At 48.2% G+C, this 19,025-nt stretch overlaps 1 protein-coding gene across 5 annotated transcripts in view; it reads left to right on the top strand.

Annotated features, from left to right (window-relative positions):
• znf536 (zinc finger protein 536) overlaps positions 1–19,025 on the top strand; it is a 205,790-nt gene that overhangs the window by 164,189 nt on the left and 22,576 nt on the right. The window contains exon 7 of one of the 5 annotated variants that reach the window (XM_085270366.1): positions 16,012–17,755. The exons of the other annotated variants lie outside the window; for them this stretch is intronic. Coding sequence (XP_085126492.1) covers positions 16,012–16,154 — 143 coding nt within the window. The 3' untranslated portion in view covers positions 16,155–17,755. Of the gene's footprint in view, positions 1–16,011; positions 17,756–19,025 lie in introns of those variants that run through there. 5 annotated transcript variants of the gene reach the window in all.

Raw genomic sequence — 19,025 nt, 5'->3', positions numbered from 1 at the left:
CAGGTGCTGCTGCTGTCAGTCAGTCAAACTTTATTTACACGGCAGCTTTCACATTAAGACGAAACCGAAAAAAATGATGAAAAGCTAAGAAATTGAAATCAAATCAAATGTCGGACGTGCTTTAAACACACCGCGCGCTCATGACTAAGATAACTTATGTCGTTATGATCTGACGGTACATGAACTACTTTTATAAATGTAAACGTGAGACATGAGGGGGGCGGGAGGTGACCAATCAGAGGCTGTTTGTAGCCACGTTTCAGATCAGCTTTCAAAGGCGTTATTGTTCTAATGAAAGCTCACTGATAACATTTTATCTTCTGACAGAGGCTGTAACCATGGCTACACAAAAGACCAGCGTAACGCCATGTTGTTTAATGTTCCTGAATTCATTTTGAAGTAAATTGCAAAACTGATACAAACTAAACTCATATTTGCACATTTGTGTGTCATTTCTTTCTTGGTTTGTCTGAAGGTTCAATAAACAAACATTTTCTTGAAATAATTTCACGGTTCGACTCTCGAGGGTTAAATATCCGTGACATCTGGAGGTGTCGTCACCCGTCACTCTGACCCGTTTCCAGTCACGCCGGCGTTTAAAATGACCACGAGCTCTTCCTGCTGCTTCCTCCAGCACGGCGTGTTTCTGTGAACATGTTGCACGAAATTACATTTAAACAGTGAAATAAATCTGCGTTTGTGCCTTTGTGCAGTTAAACTGATGTTTTATATGAGTGAATCAACTTTATTTAAAATGCTGACAGGAAGTTCCTGGTTTTGGTTTCAGGCAGTTTGACAGAGAGGAGAAATGCCTGAAATCTCAAAGGAGGTTAATGAAAAGTAATGTGATTACTCTCATGTTTTCCGTTTGAAAGACATCTGCAGCGTTTCTGAGAGTAATGGAGGAAAGTGTGATAACCGCCTTACATTCATATGCACACACTGTCCACACGTACGGGAGTCTGTAACAGAAATACTCGAGTACACAGAAGGGAGCTTGGATAGTGTGTTTGAGCAAATATACTTAGTTACTTTCTTGCCTTTTGCTGCTTCCTGATGGCGTCCTCGTTGGCGTTCCTTTCCTGGTTTTACCTGCGAGGTGTTTACGACACAGCAAAAACACAGTAAAGCCTGCTGTGATTGGCTGTTTCTGCTCGTCTCCAGATGAAGGTGGAGGGGAGGTCTGCAGCCCCGCCGTGACCGAAGGCCCCGTGAACACGTGATTTTTTTCAGGTTGTAGTTGTAGTCAAATCCTCAGTTCAGTCCATGCATCGATCCAGTCCTGGCTCGGCTGCCCGCTCTGTCCAGAAGGCAGCTCCGCGGGACGTTAGCCGGCTCATCATTCTGGGACGGCTGCCCGGGGGTCCCGGATGACCTCAAGAGTTAAAAGCAAGCAGTGGGAGAGAGACGAAGGCATGGAGGAAGCTGGAGGATGGAGGGATGAAGGTATGTGGACAAAGGAAGCGAGGCAGGAGCAACGACAATGACAGCCGCATTATCCGCTTCGTTCCAGTCGGGCGGCTCTGGTACTCCAGGCTGGAGGGTGGGTGCTGTGAGGCGCTGAGTGACGGGTTACACCTGGCTGACTGATGACATCAGAGCCAATCAGCTGTGCATATTTTACTCTTCTGTGTGAATCTTTTGTTTTCCATCTTTCCCTCCATCTGTCCAGTTTGGGGGGTTTATTTTTGAAAAGAGCTGCTCATCGTTTAATTGGTTAGCACACTTTTAAATGTTAATGAAGCATCAACACCAGACTTTTACCTAAACCACTTCAAGTGAGGAAAAGGTGGCAGACGAAGGTCTAACCACAGCAACTTGTGCCACCTCCACGCCAGCTCCTGACGTGGACTTTGCAGGTGTTGGAAGAACCGAGCAGAAGACGTGAGCTGTGCTCAGCCTCAGAGGTGGGCCGAGGAGCTCGGGAGGTCACGCAGGAGCTCCTCCACATCGAGAGGAGGCAGAGTAGGGGGCTCCGGATGTGACAAGAAGCCTCCTGGAGGAGGCCCTGGGAAGTGGTCAGGAGATCAGCTCCTGGCTGAGGCTGTATGGTGTGTTCTATAACCTTTATTAAAGCAGGAAGACGCGGTGGCTGCAGATCAGGCGGTTGTATGAAGCGCTCAGGAGGAGCAGAGCTGCTTAAGTACTGGACTATTCACCAAAGCGGTGCCCACAGACGGGCCCGACCCTCGTGGCGTCCTGAAGTGGGCTTTTGTCTCGGCTGAAGCGACAGAGTAGAAACATTAACAGCAGAAGAGCAGCGGCGGGATGAGGTTTAGGGACAGCTTCCGGTGAGCGCGAGCCAGCGGAGAATCGAAGCCCTCGTCCTGCAGGTGGACCCGGTGAGCGACTCGTCAGATCTTCCATTTCACTCACCGGCTTCCCCGCCCGCTTTCCCACAGTCCTCTTCTCCTCGGCCTGATAATGACGCTTAAGAAGGTAATGGTGTAAACCCCCCTCTGTCCATATGTGTCTCTACCTCGCTCTCTGGGGAACAAAGAGGCCTTATTATACCTCCCTGTCAGCGGCGTCTCTCCGCGGTACAATCGCTGTTTTCAGCAGCGCTGCCAGCGTGGGGTAAATGGAGAGAGAGGCAGGTAGAGCGAGAACAGCGGCGTCTTTCTCCAGAGGCCGAATCCAGCGAGTTATCTACAAGTGCTTTTGAGTTTGAAATGTCTTTGTATGCAGCTTTTCTTTTTCTCAAAGCTCCAACAGGCAGTGTAATTTATTTGAGGCACTTGTTCTCACACACACACACACTCACACACACGCACTCCTTAAGTCTACAGATATCTTCTTATTGGGGAATCTTTCAATAAATCAATGTGACTTTAAACACATTTCCCAGGCGACGCCTCTGACCTGATAAGAAGTGAACTAATCTCTTTTGAGGCTGCCGGGAGAGCTTTGAACCAAATCTACTGTGCATCTATCACCAAGGTTATTTGTCAATGGCTGCTAATCCCAGGTAAATTTCCCTGGTTTTATATCAGGGTTCTCATGTCTGAAGTTTCTCGGCCTTGGGAAAATAAGAGAGCGGGCTTACAGAAAGGAGGGAACAAAAGAAATGTTATGGATTTCAACAGCAGCAGGAAGGGGAGGGCCGGGGCGCCACGCTATTTATTAATTATTCTTTACTGAGTCAGACAAAGAAATCATTTTAACCAGGATGTGCTCCGTCACAGGAACCCCCAAAATAATCAGCACTAAAAATCACAGTCACTTGTTTTTTCTTTGATGAAGAAAATAAATCCAACCTGCTGTTTCATTACTAAAGTTATAATAAAATACCTAATAATTATTATTTACTGTTGAAAAAGAATCATAATAATCAATAATAATGTTCACTGATCGATAATGTTGGTTTGTAAACAGTTATCTGGACGTTATTTCAAAGTTAAACGGGCATACTGTGGATGTTATTCTGAGCGTATCAGTGGGCAGGTGGCGGCGACCTGAGTCACATGATCATGAACCTCGTTTCAGAGATTGCAGTCTGCCCGGCACACGCGTGCCATATGACTGACGTTACCGTAGAAACTGGCGCCTTTGAGTAAACATCATTATTAACCACCGTTAATAATAATTATGATAATGTATTTTATTTATAGGCGCTTACATCGAAACAGCAAGTGAAAAACATTTAAACAATTAATGAGTTTCCATGACGACGGGCTGGCGATCACTTATAAAACTTTATCTCAAAATGCGCCTGATCAGCGCCGATAGCTCACGTGTAGTTCATTACAAAATCATCGTTCTTGCAGATCTTAATGTTTCTTATGAGCAGAGAGATCAACTAAGCGTGAACTTTGACCCCAGTCTTTGGAGACATATGAATGTGTTTTACTTTGTCAGTCGGCAGCTGACGTCGTGTTTCTGGTCACGTCTTGAACCCAGCTTTTGGGAAATCGTTTTTTCACTACGAGCTCACATTCCAGGGAGTACTGCAGTACTGTAATGTCCTCGAGTAAGCCAAAAAGAGGGTGGTTAAATGAAAGAAGACTAAACTCAAACTTAAAAATCATTTTACCATGTGACTAGTTAACGGCTTCCCCCGTGAAGGAAGCCGAGCCCGTCTGCAGCACACGCTGATCCCATCGTCACCGTTGGTGGGAACTTTCTGGCTTTCTCATTTCTCGAGCCGCTGCACCTCCTCGTGTGGAAACCGACTTTTCTCCGAGCTCCTTTTTTCCTTCCCCTCCTCCGTCCCTTGAAGTCCCCCCTCCCCCCATGTGTGCAGAAGATCATGGAAAATCTCTTGCCATATCTGTCATCTGTCACGCTCTCTGATGAACAGTTTTGATCTCTCACTCCTGTGTTTATGGCCGTTGTCAAGCAGAAAGAGTCGTAGCCGTAAGTGCTTACACCAGCGTGTAAATAGTTTGACGTGTGGCTCTGTAACAAAGTTGTTGGAGTAAATAAGGAACCAAACAACCACGCACAATCGCAATTAAGTTGTATGTCTGCATTATGAAATGTTTGGAGCAGCATGATTTCTGCTCACTCCTCTGCGCTCACCACGCTGCATATCAAAAAGCCTCCCTTTGTTCCTGCTAGAGACCAAAGAGTAAATACGCTGCTTTACACACACACACACACAGGGATATAATGTGATCGCTGCTCACTTCTTCCACTGTGAGGTCATGGTGTTTGGGTCCAAGTCGGTCGGAGGATCTGCTGCTGAGCGCTTTCACAGCTCTGTGGCGTCACGTATGAAGATGTTCCTCACGTCTGATTCCTGCAGACGGATGACAGACGTCGAGCTGATTCGATTAAAACGGTCAGAGAGAGCCAAACGGAGCTCAGCGGTCACACTGACGACGGCTCTTTGTCCTCACTTCCTGCACTGTTAGTGGTTGACACGGCCACCGTGAGCATTTCGCGATGTCACGTCTTTTATTTTGCAATTGTGGGCTTCCTGCGTGGTTGTAGCACGCCGGCGTGTTTGGCCGCAGGTCGCGTTTGTCAGGACTCGGGGAGTTTCAGGCGGGTCGTAAATGACGTCAGAGGCATTTTTAGCGTCGTCCTGCAGGAACGTTTGGGAAAGATTCGGATTATTTTTGATGTCCGAGAAACATTTTAGGAACTGAATGAAATCAGCTGGTGTGGAACGTGTCCTTGCAGAGGTCAGAGGTTACTGGATGGATCTGCCAAAGTGTGCACGAGTGTGTGCACGTTAAATCAGAACAGAGGTTCTGTTGTTTACAGTTTTGCTCTCACAGCACTGTTTTTCATCATAAAACTATAACTTTTTTCAGCTTTGAACCAAAACAAACAGCAGCGTCTGAAGTCGCTTTGTCAATCTGGGGCGGGGCCTCGCGGTCCCGGACACAGGACAGACCTGAGACAGACGGAGAGGAATGGAGGCAGCGGTTGGGGAGGGAGAGGAGGGGTGTGGGAGTGGGGGTGAACTTGGAAAGGTTTCGTATATCATAATTATCCCGTTAAGTAACGGCAGAGCGGCCTCCCCAGGGGAATTCGTCTTAAATGGAAGATTTGCAAGGAGAACGGGTCAGAGAGAGAGAGGAGCGGCTCCGAGTCGGCAGGAAATCCTGTTTACATTTACATAATCATATCAACACTCCTTCGTCTTCATCGTCTCGCTCTCTGAGAGGAGATGAGGAAGGGCTCGGGGCCGTTTGTTGCCACCGCTCCTCTTTTTTATTTTCTTAAAGTGCAGCCAGTGCTGGCACCTCCGTCACCCCCCTCCCCTCTGCGCTCCTCCCTGTGTGAGGGGATTTCTCAGACCTCTGGCCTCCTCCCCTTGTTCGTCTCATAAATAAGGCATGGCGTGCCGGGCTGCGTGAGCCTTAATTGAGATCTGCTAAGAGCAGCGAGCAGATGTTTGTAGCAGCAACTGTTGAATCATCAGAGACCTCGGCGAGCCACGAAACATCAGCCAGGTGCTCCACTTTTTAATTTCTCACTTTTTTATCTCTTTACATCAAAAAGCTGAGTGTGTGTGTGCAGACAGAAACACGGGTTATTAGCAATGCTAAACTGCTGCAAAGCGGCTTTGTCTTCATGGAAACAAAGACGGGAGCAAAGAAATCTGGAAGAGAAGCCGGATCAGGAGGTCATGGAGGTGTAGAGACGTGTATGAACATGTCTGTCTGATTATTATTGGATGTTTGAATATTAAAAATAAAAAAGGGAGAAGGAGCAGCATGAACGACGCCTCACTTGGATCCATGATAACAGTTTGTTTAAGCCCTTTCTTAGTGTGCTTTTATTTATGTAATGTGAGTTTATGATTAAAGACACATATTCCTTTATTCTGTACAGCTGTGAGCACAAAACGGGAACGCTGCATTAACCTGCAGCTGTGGGAAAAACAGGCCTCAAGAAATGTGCAATGAAGAGCAGGTGGGAGCTCAGTAATCCAGGATATGGTTGTAATCCTAGTTTAATCTAACTCCTATTAATCTGGTTATTTCCTAATAAATAAATAAAAATTGTGATTCCATGCAGACAAACATCTGAGGATTCTGATTTTCTCAGGAAAGCAGTGATTTAAAGACCAACAAAGCCCACATTCAGAGCAGGGAGGCACTAAAACCTGCGGTTTCTCTGTCCTCTTGACGCTCCATAGAGGTCCCAGCATGCCATGGGAGTGCTGGGAACGCCACGACTTTATTTATACAGCAAGAAACAGAAACAAGAACAGGACAGGACGGAAAGAGGGCTCACCCAAAGCCCCCCTCTAACTCATTAGGCAGGCTAAAGCTCCTATTGCGTCCAACCGTCCATCTGACTTCTATTTAAGCAGATGAATTACAAAGAACTTTCAGAGTAATCTGAGTATTCTGGGATCGTTACTCTGTGACGCGTACCTGTGGACCTTCCGTTTTCTTTCCCTCCAGTGTTTAATGGCAGATCTGATTTTCTGATCTCAGTTTTTACACACCACAGCAGAGCACTGCTGCCCTATATATGCTTACTGGCCTATATACTATTGTCCCATTTGCTGCTTCGCTTTGTGCCGGTGATCCACATACATCCTCCATAGTGTGTCATCTCTCTCCTTCTTTGCTTTGGGGTTCGCTGGCACATCAGCAGACTCCTGCTCCCTTCCCATCTCCCATCTGGCTTCATGCCACACCGAATTAGTAACCAGATATGTCACCGCCACTGAGCTGCTGCCGAAAACACTGTCCACTTCTGGGAGGGCCACGGCTTGCAGATTAGCGCCTACAATTAATACAGTGGACTCTCGGGGAGGCTGTCTGCTGTTTGGGGCTCTGCTAAACGAGGAGAGGCGAGATGTTTGCGGCACGATGAGACGGCTCAGAGACGTGGAAACGCTCAGTCATATTCTAACTCTGAAGGTCACGAAGCATCATTGACGCTGCACAGAGTATCGCTTCACGCAGGGGCCGAAAATCAGGCTGGGTCCTCCATATGGCCATATATCCACGTACACCTGTCTATCTGTGGCTGTTCTGTAGGCGGCGTCACGAACAGACTGATTAAAGTGCACAGTGTGTCGGCGTGGATGCTTCGCAGAAACAGGAAGTTTACCAGATATCTGTATCTGAGAGTTGCTGGTCTGCCGCTGCTTCTGATTGGCTAATTGGTTGATTCGTTTACTGCTTTGTCTCCATTTGTGAAGAGACTACAGGTATCCTCTAGTGTACTCACAGCTGTCAGCTGTGATAATGGTGTTAATGGTGACAATGACGAGGGTGACGATGATGATGATGGCAGACCCCGCTATCTCAGGCAGATTTTACTGAAGGTGATGTGAGAGGAACAGGTTAAAGCACCAGAATCACTCAGAGCTCGACCCTCAGACCTCCACTTCTTCTTCTTCTATGTTTAGTTAGGAAAGTAGGGCTGAGACTTCAGTGTGAGTGTGGGCGGGGCTTAAACCCTGATGTTATGGAAGGATATTGTCTTATTCTCTTGAATGACACCACTTTGTTTAATTTCTTCATTGAGTTCTTTTCTACTTTATTACTCGTGTTTCTCGTCTTGGCTGCAAGAAAACTTCCGATACTGTAAATCGCATTTTATCTTAGCTTGCGTTTGTCGTCGTCATCTTCTTCTAGCATAAGTAAAAGTCCTGTGATATGCCTGCAGTTTGTTTGTTAGTGGGTGGATCAGAAGGCAGAGGAAACCCCAACGCTGGGCTTTAATCAAAGTCAAAGCAGCATCGTGCAGCAGCTCGGCCTCCAGCCTCGGCGTGGGTAAGCTCGGTGTCGGTGTTTGGCGATGAGCTCGGCCGTCCGTGTTGCTGAAACAAGTGAAAGGATCTCCTTCCAGTTTATACACTCAGCTCGAGGTTTTCTCGGCGCTCCGCAGCCTTTCTGCACATTCCTGCACCATTATGTGACACTGTCGCTGAATAAAAGGCCGTATTATGTTGCAGCCCCCCCCCCCCGTAAAAGGGCAGAAGTGGACCGGGTTTTTATCTGCTGAACGAATCAATCAGGATTATGTCAGCTGAAAGGAATCACAGACTGCAGTCTCCAGGCCTGTCTCGGTGTGTGTGGCAGCAGGGATGTGTGATGGAGGACAGCACTTGTTGGATGCTAACATGCTCCGCGTGGTGACAGAGATGTTATTCGAGGGCTAAAAAGCAAGAGTTTTTTTCTATTTATGTATTTCCCCACCCGCCGCCTCCACCGGCCCTCTCTCCTCCTCTATGGGAGGATTGGAAGGGCACTAATTATCATTTCAGCAGAAATGATTAGGAGATCAAACAGGGATCGAATGCCATTTCCTTCCATTAATGCCGGGGGTTTAGAGTGCCTGTCAGGGCTCGGCTTGTCCTGCAGGGAGGAAAAATAACAGGGGAGGATGGAGGAGGGGGCGAGGGGTGGACGGGACAGGGTAGAGGTTTGGTAACGGAGAGACGACAGCTGCTCAGATAAAGACGTTTAAAGCGGGGCACATTTATTTTTCCCAGAGAGCCAGAGGCCGCAGTACTGCCCCGAACAGCAGGTGTCGCCACGCAGCCCGAGCCGCAGATAGGCAGGGAGAAGAAGCCAGAACCAGAAGAAGGTTCATTTAGTTTTTGCACAAATCTCGTCTTCAGGCTGAGGCAGCACGTCCGTCTGTGTAACCTGTGACTCTCGGAGCTTCGGCACTGATACGGCACTAAACGATCGGACGCTCACGTCTGTCCACCAGCAGGTGCACGACTGGTGGCAACAAGTTTTTATACTTATTGTATCTACTTTGCTTTGGTTTTATGTGATTGAAGAAGTTTGTGTGCAGCTCTGTGATGTGATTCAAACCACACCACCCAATCAGGAAGCAGCGTGAGCTCCTGTGCGTCCTGCAGGAAGTCCTCGCTGCCAAAGAGACGACACCGATGCATCTATGTTGATTCTGTTTATGTCTCACATCTGACCTGCACACTGAAAGAAAGTGGTAACCACGGCAACCAATAAAACCTTAAGTTTGACTTTTGAAAACTAAACCGAACAAAAGTCGAACGACCGTCAGAGCCGACGCTGCAACATGTTTAACACGTGCATTTGTGCCGCTGCAGCCTTTCGCAACAGTCATTACCTGGAGGTTGGTGATTGGCAGCTATGTGTCTGCAGGGCATCGGCCGGGAGCACGGATGGTGCTGCGGAGTGAACACAGCGACCACGCCGACACGGTTAAACTCAGCCCACGAAGTTGTGACGCCGACATGCTGCCAAACTAAGTTTCCATTAAAAGCGCGATCGAGCGAGGCTGGCGGTAGATGAGCGGATGGAGAGCGTGCACGAGGCTGCGACGGTTCGTGCACGTCAGATGAGAGAAATGTCAAAGAGAATGTGAGAGATGACCTCTGCGCTCATCGCCCATTAATGACCCTGCAGCTCCCAGCTTCATTTTCCCTCTCATCAAAAACATTCAAAAAAACATTTCCTCCTGTCTGCAGCAGTCATTTCCCCCGCATTGTATTTATGTATTGGAAAAAAAGGTAATAGATCAAGCACATTCCATTATTCTCTTATAAGATCATTAGCAAATATAATTAGATATGAAAGAAAGTAATTTGGAGAGAAGAGGAGAGAAAAGCGCTATCAGGCAGAGAAGACAGATTGTAGCATCAGAGTGTTTGGGCTTAAATTGCTCAGCGGAGGTATTATCACGCCGGCAATCTTTTAGCCTCAGAAACAGTTTTGGAGACAGACAGCGAAAGATAGAAAGAGGCCACTAACGCTCACTTCATTGTGCCCCCCCCCCAACACACACACACAACTGCAATCATGCCTTCCTCCATCTTCACTCCTCCTCCTCTGGATCCCTCCATCCTGTCAGCTCAGAGTTTGAGTGAGTTTATAAAAAGAAAACAAGCTGCCATGGAGTCATCACCTAATCACCCCCCCCCCAAGCTCTGGCTTTAAATCGCAGGAACAACAGAAATTGCCTTGAAGTCGCTCGATGAGGAACCTTCTCGCTGCGCCCGCGCACGAGCCGGCGTCACTCTTTGTTGCACCTCAACGCCACGCTCTGTTTGTCTAATAAGGATCAGAGCGCAGCACAACAAGCTGCCGCCACTTCTCCTCACCCGCCTCCTTCTTCTTCTTCTGCTTCTTTAGTAGTGCTTTGAGGGATCGGGGGAAGGAGGGGGAGGAAGGTGGGAAGGGTGAAGAGGAGGGGTGGCGGTGTGGATTTTTCTAGTCTTTTGTGCGAATCACAGGGAATGGTAACTATAAACATCCTGTATTCATTAAAACCATCTAAAAATACAATTTTGGAGGCAGAGGGGGGCGCGGGCTGCGCTCACTTCCTGCGCCGCTCCTCCTCGGTGTATACAAGCCTGCTGCTGCTCATATTTACATATTTAGAAATGCCGGGCTGTACAATGAGGCGCGCCGCTGCCAACGATAACACTCTTTGCCGCTTTGAGGCCGGAAGCCTGCGACAGGGAACAAAGAGCCACCGCCAACATCGCATGCACACGCGCAGGTCACCTGTCCGAACACGCCCCAGTGTGCCAAGCCCATTTCTTCCTGCTCAGCTCTCGCAGGGCGACTTTGCACAGTTCAGAATAAGCCTTCTTTCTGTGACACTCACAGGCGGGCTGGTCGCTGTCAGGCCCGCTCAGGGTCAAAAAAACACGATCCAGAGCCGCTTCTGCAAGGCCTGGAGCTCATGTTCTCTCTGGAATCAGCCGTTTTAGCTCCTCCTCCTGAAAGCCAGCTTTCTTCTGATTGGCTGAGCGCTGTGGGTGTTGAATAACACCTGTCCTACATGGGATCCCGCCTCCTCCACGGCGTGGACGTGAACATGAGTACGAGAGCTCGGACGAATTATTGCATTAACTGTGAGGCTGACATGAAAATGTTTCATCTTCAGTGTGACGCAGCTGCGTGACCTTTATTCCTTTTTCACTTTTTCCCACTAAAGCAAAGAGAAATGTAAATGCTCTGAGCTCAAACAGACAAGCAGCCGCGTGTGTGTGAGTGTTTCTTTGTGAGAGTGCGTGTTTGTGTCTGCATGCGTGTGCATGTGCGTGTCTGGTCCCCACAAGTTTGAAGACATTTTTGAAAATGTGTTTTCAGTGACAGGCTTACAGGCGGGTCAGGGGCTCGGGAAGCATTAAGTCAGATTTCAGATATGAATACCTGACATGCGTGTGTCTCTGTGAGTGTGTGTGCATAAGTATGCGTGTGGTATTTTTGCAGGCTGATGTTAACGTCAGGTGATGCCTCTGAGACGACACACACTCGTCCGCACGCACACACACCCACGCCGGCGTGTACTCCCCGACACATGCTCAGTGCAGCACCGTGCCGTTGCCCCCCCCCCCCCCCCCCATTTATCCATTCTGTTAAGCATGACACATGTATTAACAGTAGATGGATCCTGGAGCTGTGTGTCCTCACACCATATGTTGAGCTTTCCCAGATCCTCTCCCGCCGGTGCCGCCTCATGGCGTGCCACAAGAGGGCGCTGTGGTGGCTCGGGCCGACGTATAGATTGTGTGTGATGTTTGTGGGGCGGGCGCAGGGCTGTGTGCGAGGTGCGCTGGCCCACAGACGGCAGACTGTCTGAAGGAAACAAACAGATAAGACTCGCATTCATGTGAGAGATGAATGCCGGGCAGGTTTCTGTGTCTGTGAGGTGCATCTGCCATCTACCCGAATGGGAAATTAAAAAGTGTGAAGGGAAGTTATGCTAAATCTATAAAGTTGGCCGGGAAAGCGCTCCCCCCTCGCAGCGGCAGTTGTTTGGGGAGAAGGAGCAGCGTGCTTAAATAATAACATTCCAGGTGGCTTAGTTAATGAACAGTGAAAATCAAATATGGAGCCTAATCTGGAGCTCGTTACAGGAAGTTTCTTTACAGGGAAGTCAAAGGCAGGAAGTGCCCTTGGGGACAGACTAAACACTTTTTGAAGCTTGAAAACAAGGAAACTTTATTTTGGGTTCGTTTTAGAGGTGTGGGCTGTTCTCACAGCAGACCTGGCACCCACAGTCGGAGCTCGGATCCTCTCGTTGGGATCGCATTTAATGTCTCGTGTGTTTAATGTCCATGCTGCGACTGGAGCTCTGCTCGCTCATCTGAGCACTTCAGCATCTCATTTCCTGGTCTTAGATCGCCATCGTGTGGCTGCAGGTGGGTATGACACCAGTGAGGAGCCACGATCCGGGTCTTTCCCTGGCTCAGGAGGGGCCACTGGGAGGTGAAGGCTCGACTCACAGCCCCTCTAATCATGTGATCACTAAGCAGCCAGTCAGAAGCAGCAGTGTAAGCTCACATTTGTCTGCTGCAGGTGTTAACAGGACCTCTGTTACTTTGTCTTCAACATTAAATGAGTCCCGTACTTTTATTTTTAGACATTGGTTTGCTCAGTATCACGCTGCTGTCCTGCACAGCAAAAATGAGACCATTTGGCCCACAACTGGGTAGACACATGAAACCCCCCTCCCCCCCACCAGTGTTGTGTTTTTTTTTACAGAATGAACCTTTCACAGCGTGAGCGCACACACAAGAATGAGTGTTGTGTTTTTGCAGGCACATAAAAGTACGGTTCAAAGAGTGTAGAAAAAAACAAGCAGCTGAAATTATTTGTGAGGTTTTAAAAACAGTGAAAAATCAAATAAAATGTGCAGACAATACCTTTGGTGTCAGTCTTTGTTCGTTCTGAGGAGATGTCGCTTCGTGTGTTTAATGACGCGAGGTCCACGTGACCGAGAGTGAACACAAACCCACACAGTCGACCAGAAATCATCTGAAACTGAAGCTGAGCTGAAAAGAAAGCGAAGTCTGTGTTAGAGCAGATGCTGATTCCTGCATATGTGATGTGTGAGTAAACTCATCTTCAGCAGCGTGTAACTAAAGCTGTCACCACCAGGGGGCAGTGTTTCACAGCAGTACTACACAGTGTGTTTGCTGATGTTGGTAAACAGACTGTACTCAGCAGGATTTATATAAAAGAAAGAAATGAGAACCTGCATGAAGATCAGTCCAGTGGTTTTGGCCTCTTTCAGCATCCTTACACTCTGTGATGTGTACTTGTTGGAGTTTGTGCTGCCGTCTCTGTAGAAACAGACACGTGTCACGTCCGTGAGCGTTTATACATGATGTATAATCTTCTTTCTGGCTCACAATGACTTAATATGATTCATGAGAGGCACGTCTGAGAGATTACAGGCCAACAAGTCATGAACAGTAGTTGAACACGGTTAAGTCTCTTTGCCACGCAGGGCAGCACCACCAAGTTCCACAGTAGGTGTCCCATACGTGTCGTTCTTTGCCGTGGTTGGACGTGTAGATGGGTGAGCTGCAGAAGCGAAGCGGGGCGCCGTCGGCCGCGGCGCAGAGCAGACGTGTACGTGTGACGGTTCTGTTTGGTTGCAGTTGTAACGCGGAGCGGGGAAGCACGTGAAGCGAGTTTGCTGGGCTCTCCTCCCGCCGCGCAGACAGTCTGAGAGTTATTACTGGCTGCTGAATCTAAGAGATGTTTTATCATGTTATTAGCTCTTTATTTTCCCTCTGTTACGCTGGCACTTCCTTTCATTTTCATATCCATTTCCATACTTGTGAAAGCACAGCTCAAATAAAGCCGTGTTTTAATTTGGTTTTGTCAGATTCATAACGCCACTTTAAAAGAACATGACATGCAAATGTGCTCAGCGGTGTTTTATTGCAAAATAATTTTCAAAGAAGTTGCTGAGGGAATGAAAGTGTGCAAAACCGGGAGGGGGGGGCTTGTATTATTTAGTGGCCTCTGCTGTGGGACCTAATTACAGTTATGCATTTCTTACTGTATCACAGAGACATAAAACTTTTTTTATTGCAATTACTCACTTCGCTTCTCGCCACTGTCACACTTCCCGTCGCACTTATTGAGCTGGGCGCTGGGCGTGAAAGGCCTGCGCTGCCGGGACTCAAACGTGTTGGCGCCCAATCTCGAAGACATCGTCCCAAACCCCCAAAATGACAAAAAAAAGCAGCGCGAGGAGGAAACAAACAGCCGATTGGTCGACCCACCGACCTCGCTCATGCTTCAGCCTCACAGGAAGCAGAAAGGCAGAAAAGAAGGTGATGCGTCTGTTTTACATCTTAATGAGGCCGAATCTTTCCGAGCAACTGCGCCGTTCATGTATCAACAGTGCACGAGAGCCGGGGAGCGAAAATCTTTCAGAACTTCAGTACTGAAAAGAAAAAAGATTAAATTGATACCCACGTGTTTGTTTATTGGACAGAATGACACTAACAGGGTCACTGTCCTCCCTGCTGCACGTTTCCCATAAAACAGCTGAAACTGCCTCACATGCTGCTCAGTCCAGCTCACATTCATCATGTACAAGGACCTGCATTCACACACGCACACCAGAAAACTTTCAGTTGTCCAATCTGAGCATCCTGACTGATGAATACTGTGTGTGCGTGAGACAGTGATCATGTGACGTCCTGCCTGACAGCTGCTCACGTGCACAGAGCTCACAGGATCAAGACCACGTGTTGTTTTTATAGATGGAGGCTCAAAATGAATGTGAGAGATCTTTGCACGGTTCTTATCCAGGACAGATCCTCAGATCCTACTGGGTCAAAGGTCAGACTGAACCATGACCTTTGACCCAGTAACACAAATGTTCCATCAAAGCAGATGGATGAGTTTTTAATAAAGAACAGATGTTTCCATGGAGACCGTGTGGTGATGCGCTTTCAGGGACATTTTTAATAATTGTTCTAAATTTATTCTGAAGGTGTGAACAATGTACTAAAATCATTGAGGGAAAATGAATCCTGCACAAAGTAACATCCACCTGATCCAGTGCATAGACTCAGCCCCACCCTGCTCCTTCAGTTCATCCAGCTTCAGCTTCCAGACTGATATAAAATGGACAACAACAGAATATAAACACTACAAATTATTATCATATTCTTTGTTCTTATAACTCTGTAAGTGTACGTCCACACGTCCATCTTTGTGTGGCCTCAGCGACCAGCTGACCGCCGTGCGGACGTCACTGTTAGTTACACACCATGATGTTTGTCCATGTGCGTGTGTGTGTGTGAGTGTGTATTCATATCTTTGTGGGGACCACAAATTGGAAGTTTATAATAATTGTGGGGACCAGCAGCCCTTATGGGGACACAATCCAGGTCCCCATAAGTTTGAAGACATTTTTGAGACTCAAAACGTGGTTTTATTGTCAGGGTTACAGCTGGGGTTAGGGTTGGGGTTACAGCTGGGGTTACAGCTGGGGTTACAGCTGGGGTTAGGGTTGGGGTTACAGCTGGGGTTACAGCTGGGGTTACAGCTGGGGTTAGGGTTGGGGTTACAGCTGGGGTTACAGCTGGGGTTACAGCTGGGGTTACAGCTGGGGTTAGGGTTGGGGTTACAGCTGGGGTTACAGCTGGGGTTAGGGTTGGGGTTACAGCTGGGGTTACAGCTGGGGTTACAGCTGGGGTCAGGCATTCATTTCTGATGGTTGGGATAGGGGGCCAGGGAAAGCATTATGTCCCCACAAACATATGAAACCACATTGTGTGTGTGTGTGTGCGGGTCCGTGGTGCTAACCTGCCTCTTGTTCTCTCATTGGCCGTAGTGCATCTGTGGGTAGGAGAGGAGGACCAGCCCATGACCCATGACCCCACGCTGACCCTCGACCCCAACCATCTTAACAGCGACCTTAACAACCACCCTAACAACCATAATGTAGGCGACGCCCACTCTGTAAACAAAGAGTAATGGCCGCGCCAGAGCGAGCGGACGCTGGTGAGGATGGAGGCGGTGATGAAGAGGAGGAAGGTTAACGAAGGACACACTATATCAGAGACTTTATTTAAGATGAGAAAACACAAACTACCGTCAGAGCGGCGCCACGTGGACCTAATGACTCTCACAGCCTCCCGGACACTAAAGCAGTGGACTTCCTGTTTGTCTCTGGCGCTCTGAGCGCCCTCCCCACCCCCCGACCCCATCTTCTCTTCTTCTTCTCCTTCTTTGTTTTCTTTGGATGAAACTACCTGTTAGCACTTCCTGTAAGTGTCCCTGAAACATTCCTCAGCTTAGAGACGCTGTGTCCTTTTTTAAGGTGTAAACTTTAAATCTGCACATTCCCGCCATGCAGAGGACTGGCTGCCCGCAGGCCACGCCTCCCGGCGACGGTGGCACGAAGATGATGCGCGCGTACAGGTTCAGCCCCTCCCTCTGCCTCCGTCTGTTTTTCTGTACCGTACTGTTGTCGCCGCCGCCGCCGCCTCGAGAGAGCGACGGCAAGAGGCAACAGTTTGAGAAGCGGGCGGCGTTTTCAAACACCGCGTCCTGTGGAGCTGCGGCCGTGTGTAAAATACTGCCACCATCTTTGTTGCACAGTGTTACCGACTACTGAAGACGACGCTTCGATGTATTTACTTTACGAGGAAAAAAAGAAAACTGGAAAAATGCTTATTGTGTATAGCCTTAGAAACACGTCCCCGTTACTGCTTCAAAGCTCCGTAGCTGTGCTCGACCGTAGGCCGTAGGGTTGATTTTCTTTGGATTTTCATATGTACTGTACATGAATAATGCCTTGTCCATTTACCGATGAGAAAAAAAGAGGAAAAAGATGACAATCGTCTCCTGTGCTGCAGACATATTTGCCCCGCCCCCTCCCCGTATATACAGAATCATTATGCATAGAGGGACTCGTCCTTTCTTCTTTCTTTGATTCGTTTCGATCTCCCGAGTATTTTGCACTGTGACAGTATTATAAATCCAACCTATACAGTACAAACTAGCTAACTAACTAAATGAAGGTGTGTGTTTGTGTGTCCCTTGGCATTGTGAAATGTTTCTACGTCATTTTTTGTGAACCCAGAGAAAAGTCTAAAGCGGTATGTACAGTCCAACTATAAGACTTCTTTTTTAGTTTACTGTTTGTGGCTTCTTTTGTATGCTGACCCCTGACCCCTCCCCGACCCTCAGCGTAGGCCTGCTGCTGCTTGAGCCCGGCTGATCGTTCTCTGCAGTATATCCTCCCGTTTTTGTTTCTTTGATTTACGTAGATGGCAGTAATCTTTGAAAACAGAGGATTCGAAATCAAACTAGTGAGACGCGAGGAGGAAATGCTCGAGGCGCTTCGGAAGCGACCTCCGACCTTGCTCTCTGTTTTCCAGCCGTGTAAAGATTCATCTCTGAACCAGCTCCGATGATCATTCCACCCCACGTATGATGTACAAACCTGTCTTGTGAGCTCCACACTTTTCTGTTTGCTGTATCCTCATGGCAGATGCTTCGTTTTGTAACTACTGAACTGTACTTATAATAAAAATAAAATGTATTCCAACTAAAAAAGGATTGTCACAGAGCACCCGCCTGCTTCCTGTTTCACTTTCTTCTTCTTTCCTTTGGGTTTGTCGCTGTGGTGTCACCCCTCCGTCAGCTGATGTTCCACACCTGAGTGAAACGTTCAGCTTTCAGGAAGCTTCTTCGTTATTTTTCAGGGCTGAAAACACTGAACCCAGATCAGTTCTTCACCGCCTGCAGGAGCGCTGAAGCTGTTCTCTGAGCATCGGTGTGACGATTCACGTCTGAAGCAGAGCAACCAGCATGTTTGATCTGGTTCTGATAATTCACTGCAGGATACGTGACAGAGTGCACGCTGGGTAAAGTTCGGAGGCGCCGTGTGGACAGGTGTCTGCACAGCTGAGAGGTGAGAGCAGAACGCTCTCCTTTTTACCTACGTTTAATACCAAGGCCAGCTTCTAGCTTCAGGGTCAAAATCATTTTCTAATAAAGTTATTTTATTAACATTAACACAGCATCAGAGGTCACATGTCACAGTTTGGACCAGGTCGCAGCTGACCTCTGCAGGTGGCTTGATTACAAATATCAACATCATACCACAAAAACCAAAGACGCCGCGAGAGCCTCACTGAGAGCGTGCACACAGATTTATGAGGAAACCGTGACTGGCCTCTCACAAAGGAAGTAGTCAGGAAGTGTTACAGGAAATCAGGACGCTAACATGGTGCTGGTTAGTTACCCATGAAGGCGTCCTTTAAGAAAGAAACGTCGGGTCCTCGAGCTGCTAGAGCCGACACGCCTGCCCTTCAGGTTTGTGTTGACCCAGACTTGGGCCTGTCAGAGCAGGTGAAACTCCGCTCAGACCAATCCAGGTGTGTCACCTCTGGAGCTGAGGAGGGGCGGCTGTTCAGACAGTCAAAACTCCAGTTCGCTAAACCTCTAACCAGAGAATGGTAAATGGTAAATGGCCTGCATTTGTATAGCGCTTTTCTAGTCCCTAAGGACCCCAAAGCGCTTCACACTACATTCAGTCATTCACCCATTCACACACTGGCGATGGCAGCTACATTGTAGCCACAGCTGCCCTGGGGCGCACTGACCGGCTGATGGAGTAAAAATCCACAGAAACGCAGTTCGTCCTGCATCCACTCGCACTTCACCTGCTCCATGAAGCTCCAGGAGAACGATCCAGGCGCTCCATCATGTGACCGATCAGATTATTGATCCAAGATGATCAGCTCCGCTCACAGTTCTAACAAATATTCATCATCTCAGAGATGATCCGAAGCAACGCCTCACAGCACTTTTAAAGAGATCAAAGCTCCCACGCCT

Source organism: Mchenga conophoros, linkage group LG1, assembly GCF_057382185.1.
Source record: "Mchenga conophoros isolate Kocher_MC1m ecotype Shallow Benthic linkage group LG1, M_conophoros_male_GT1.1, whole genome shotgun sequence".
Taxonomy (NCBI): domain Eukaryota; kingdom Metazoa; phylum Chordata; class Actinopteri; order Cichliformes; family Cichlidae; genus Mchenga; species Mchenga conophoros.
This window is presented reverse-complemented; position numbering and strand designations above follow the sequence as displayed.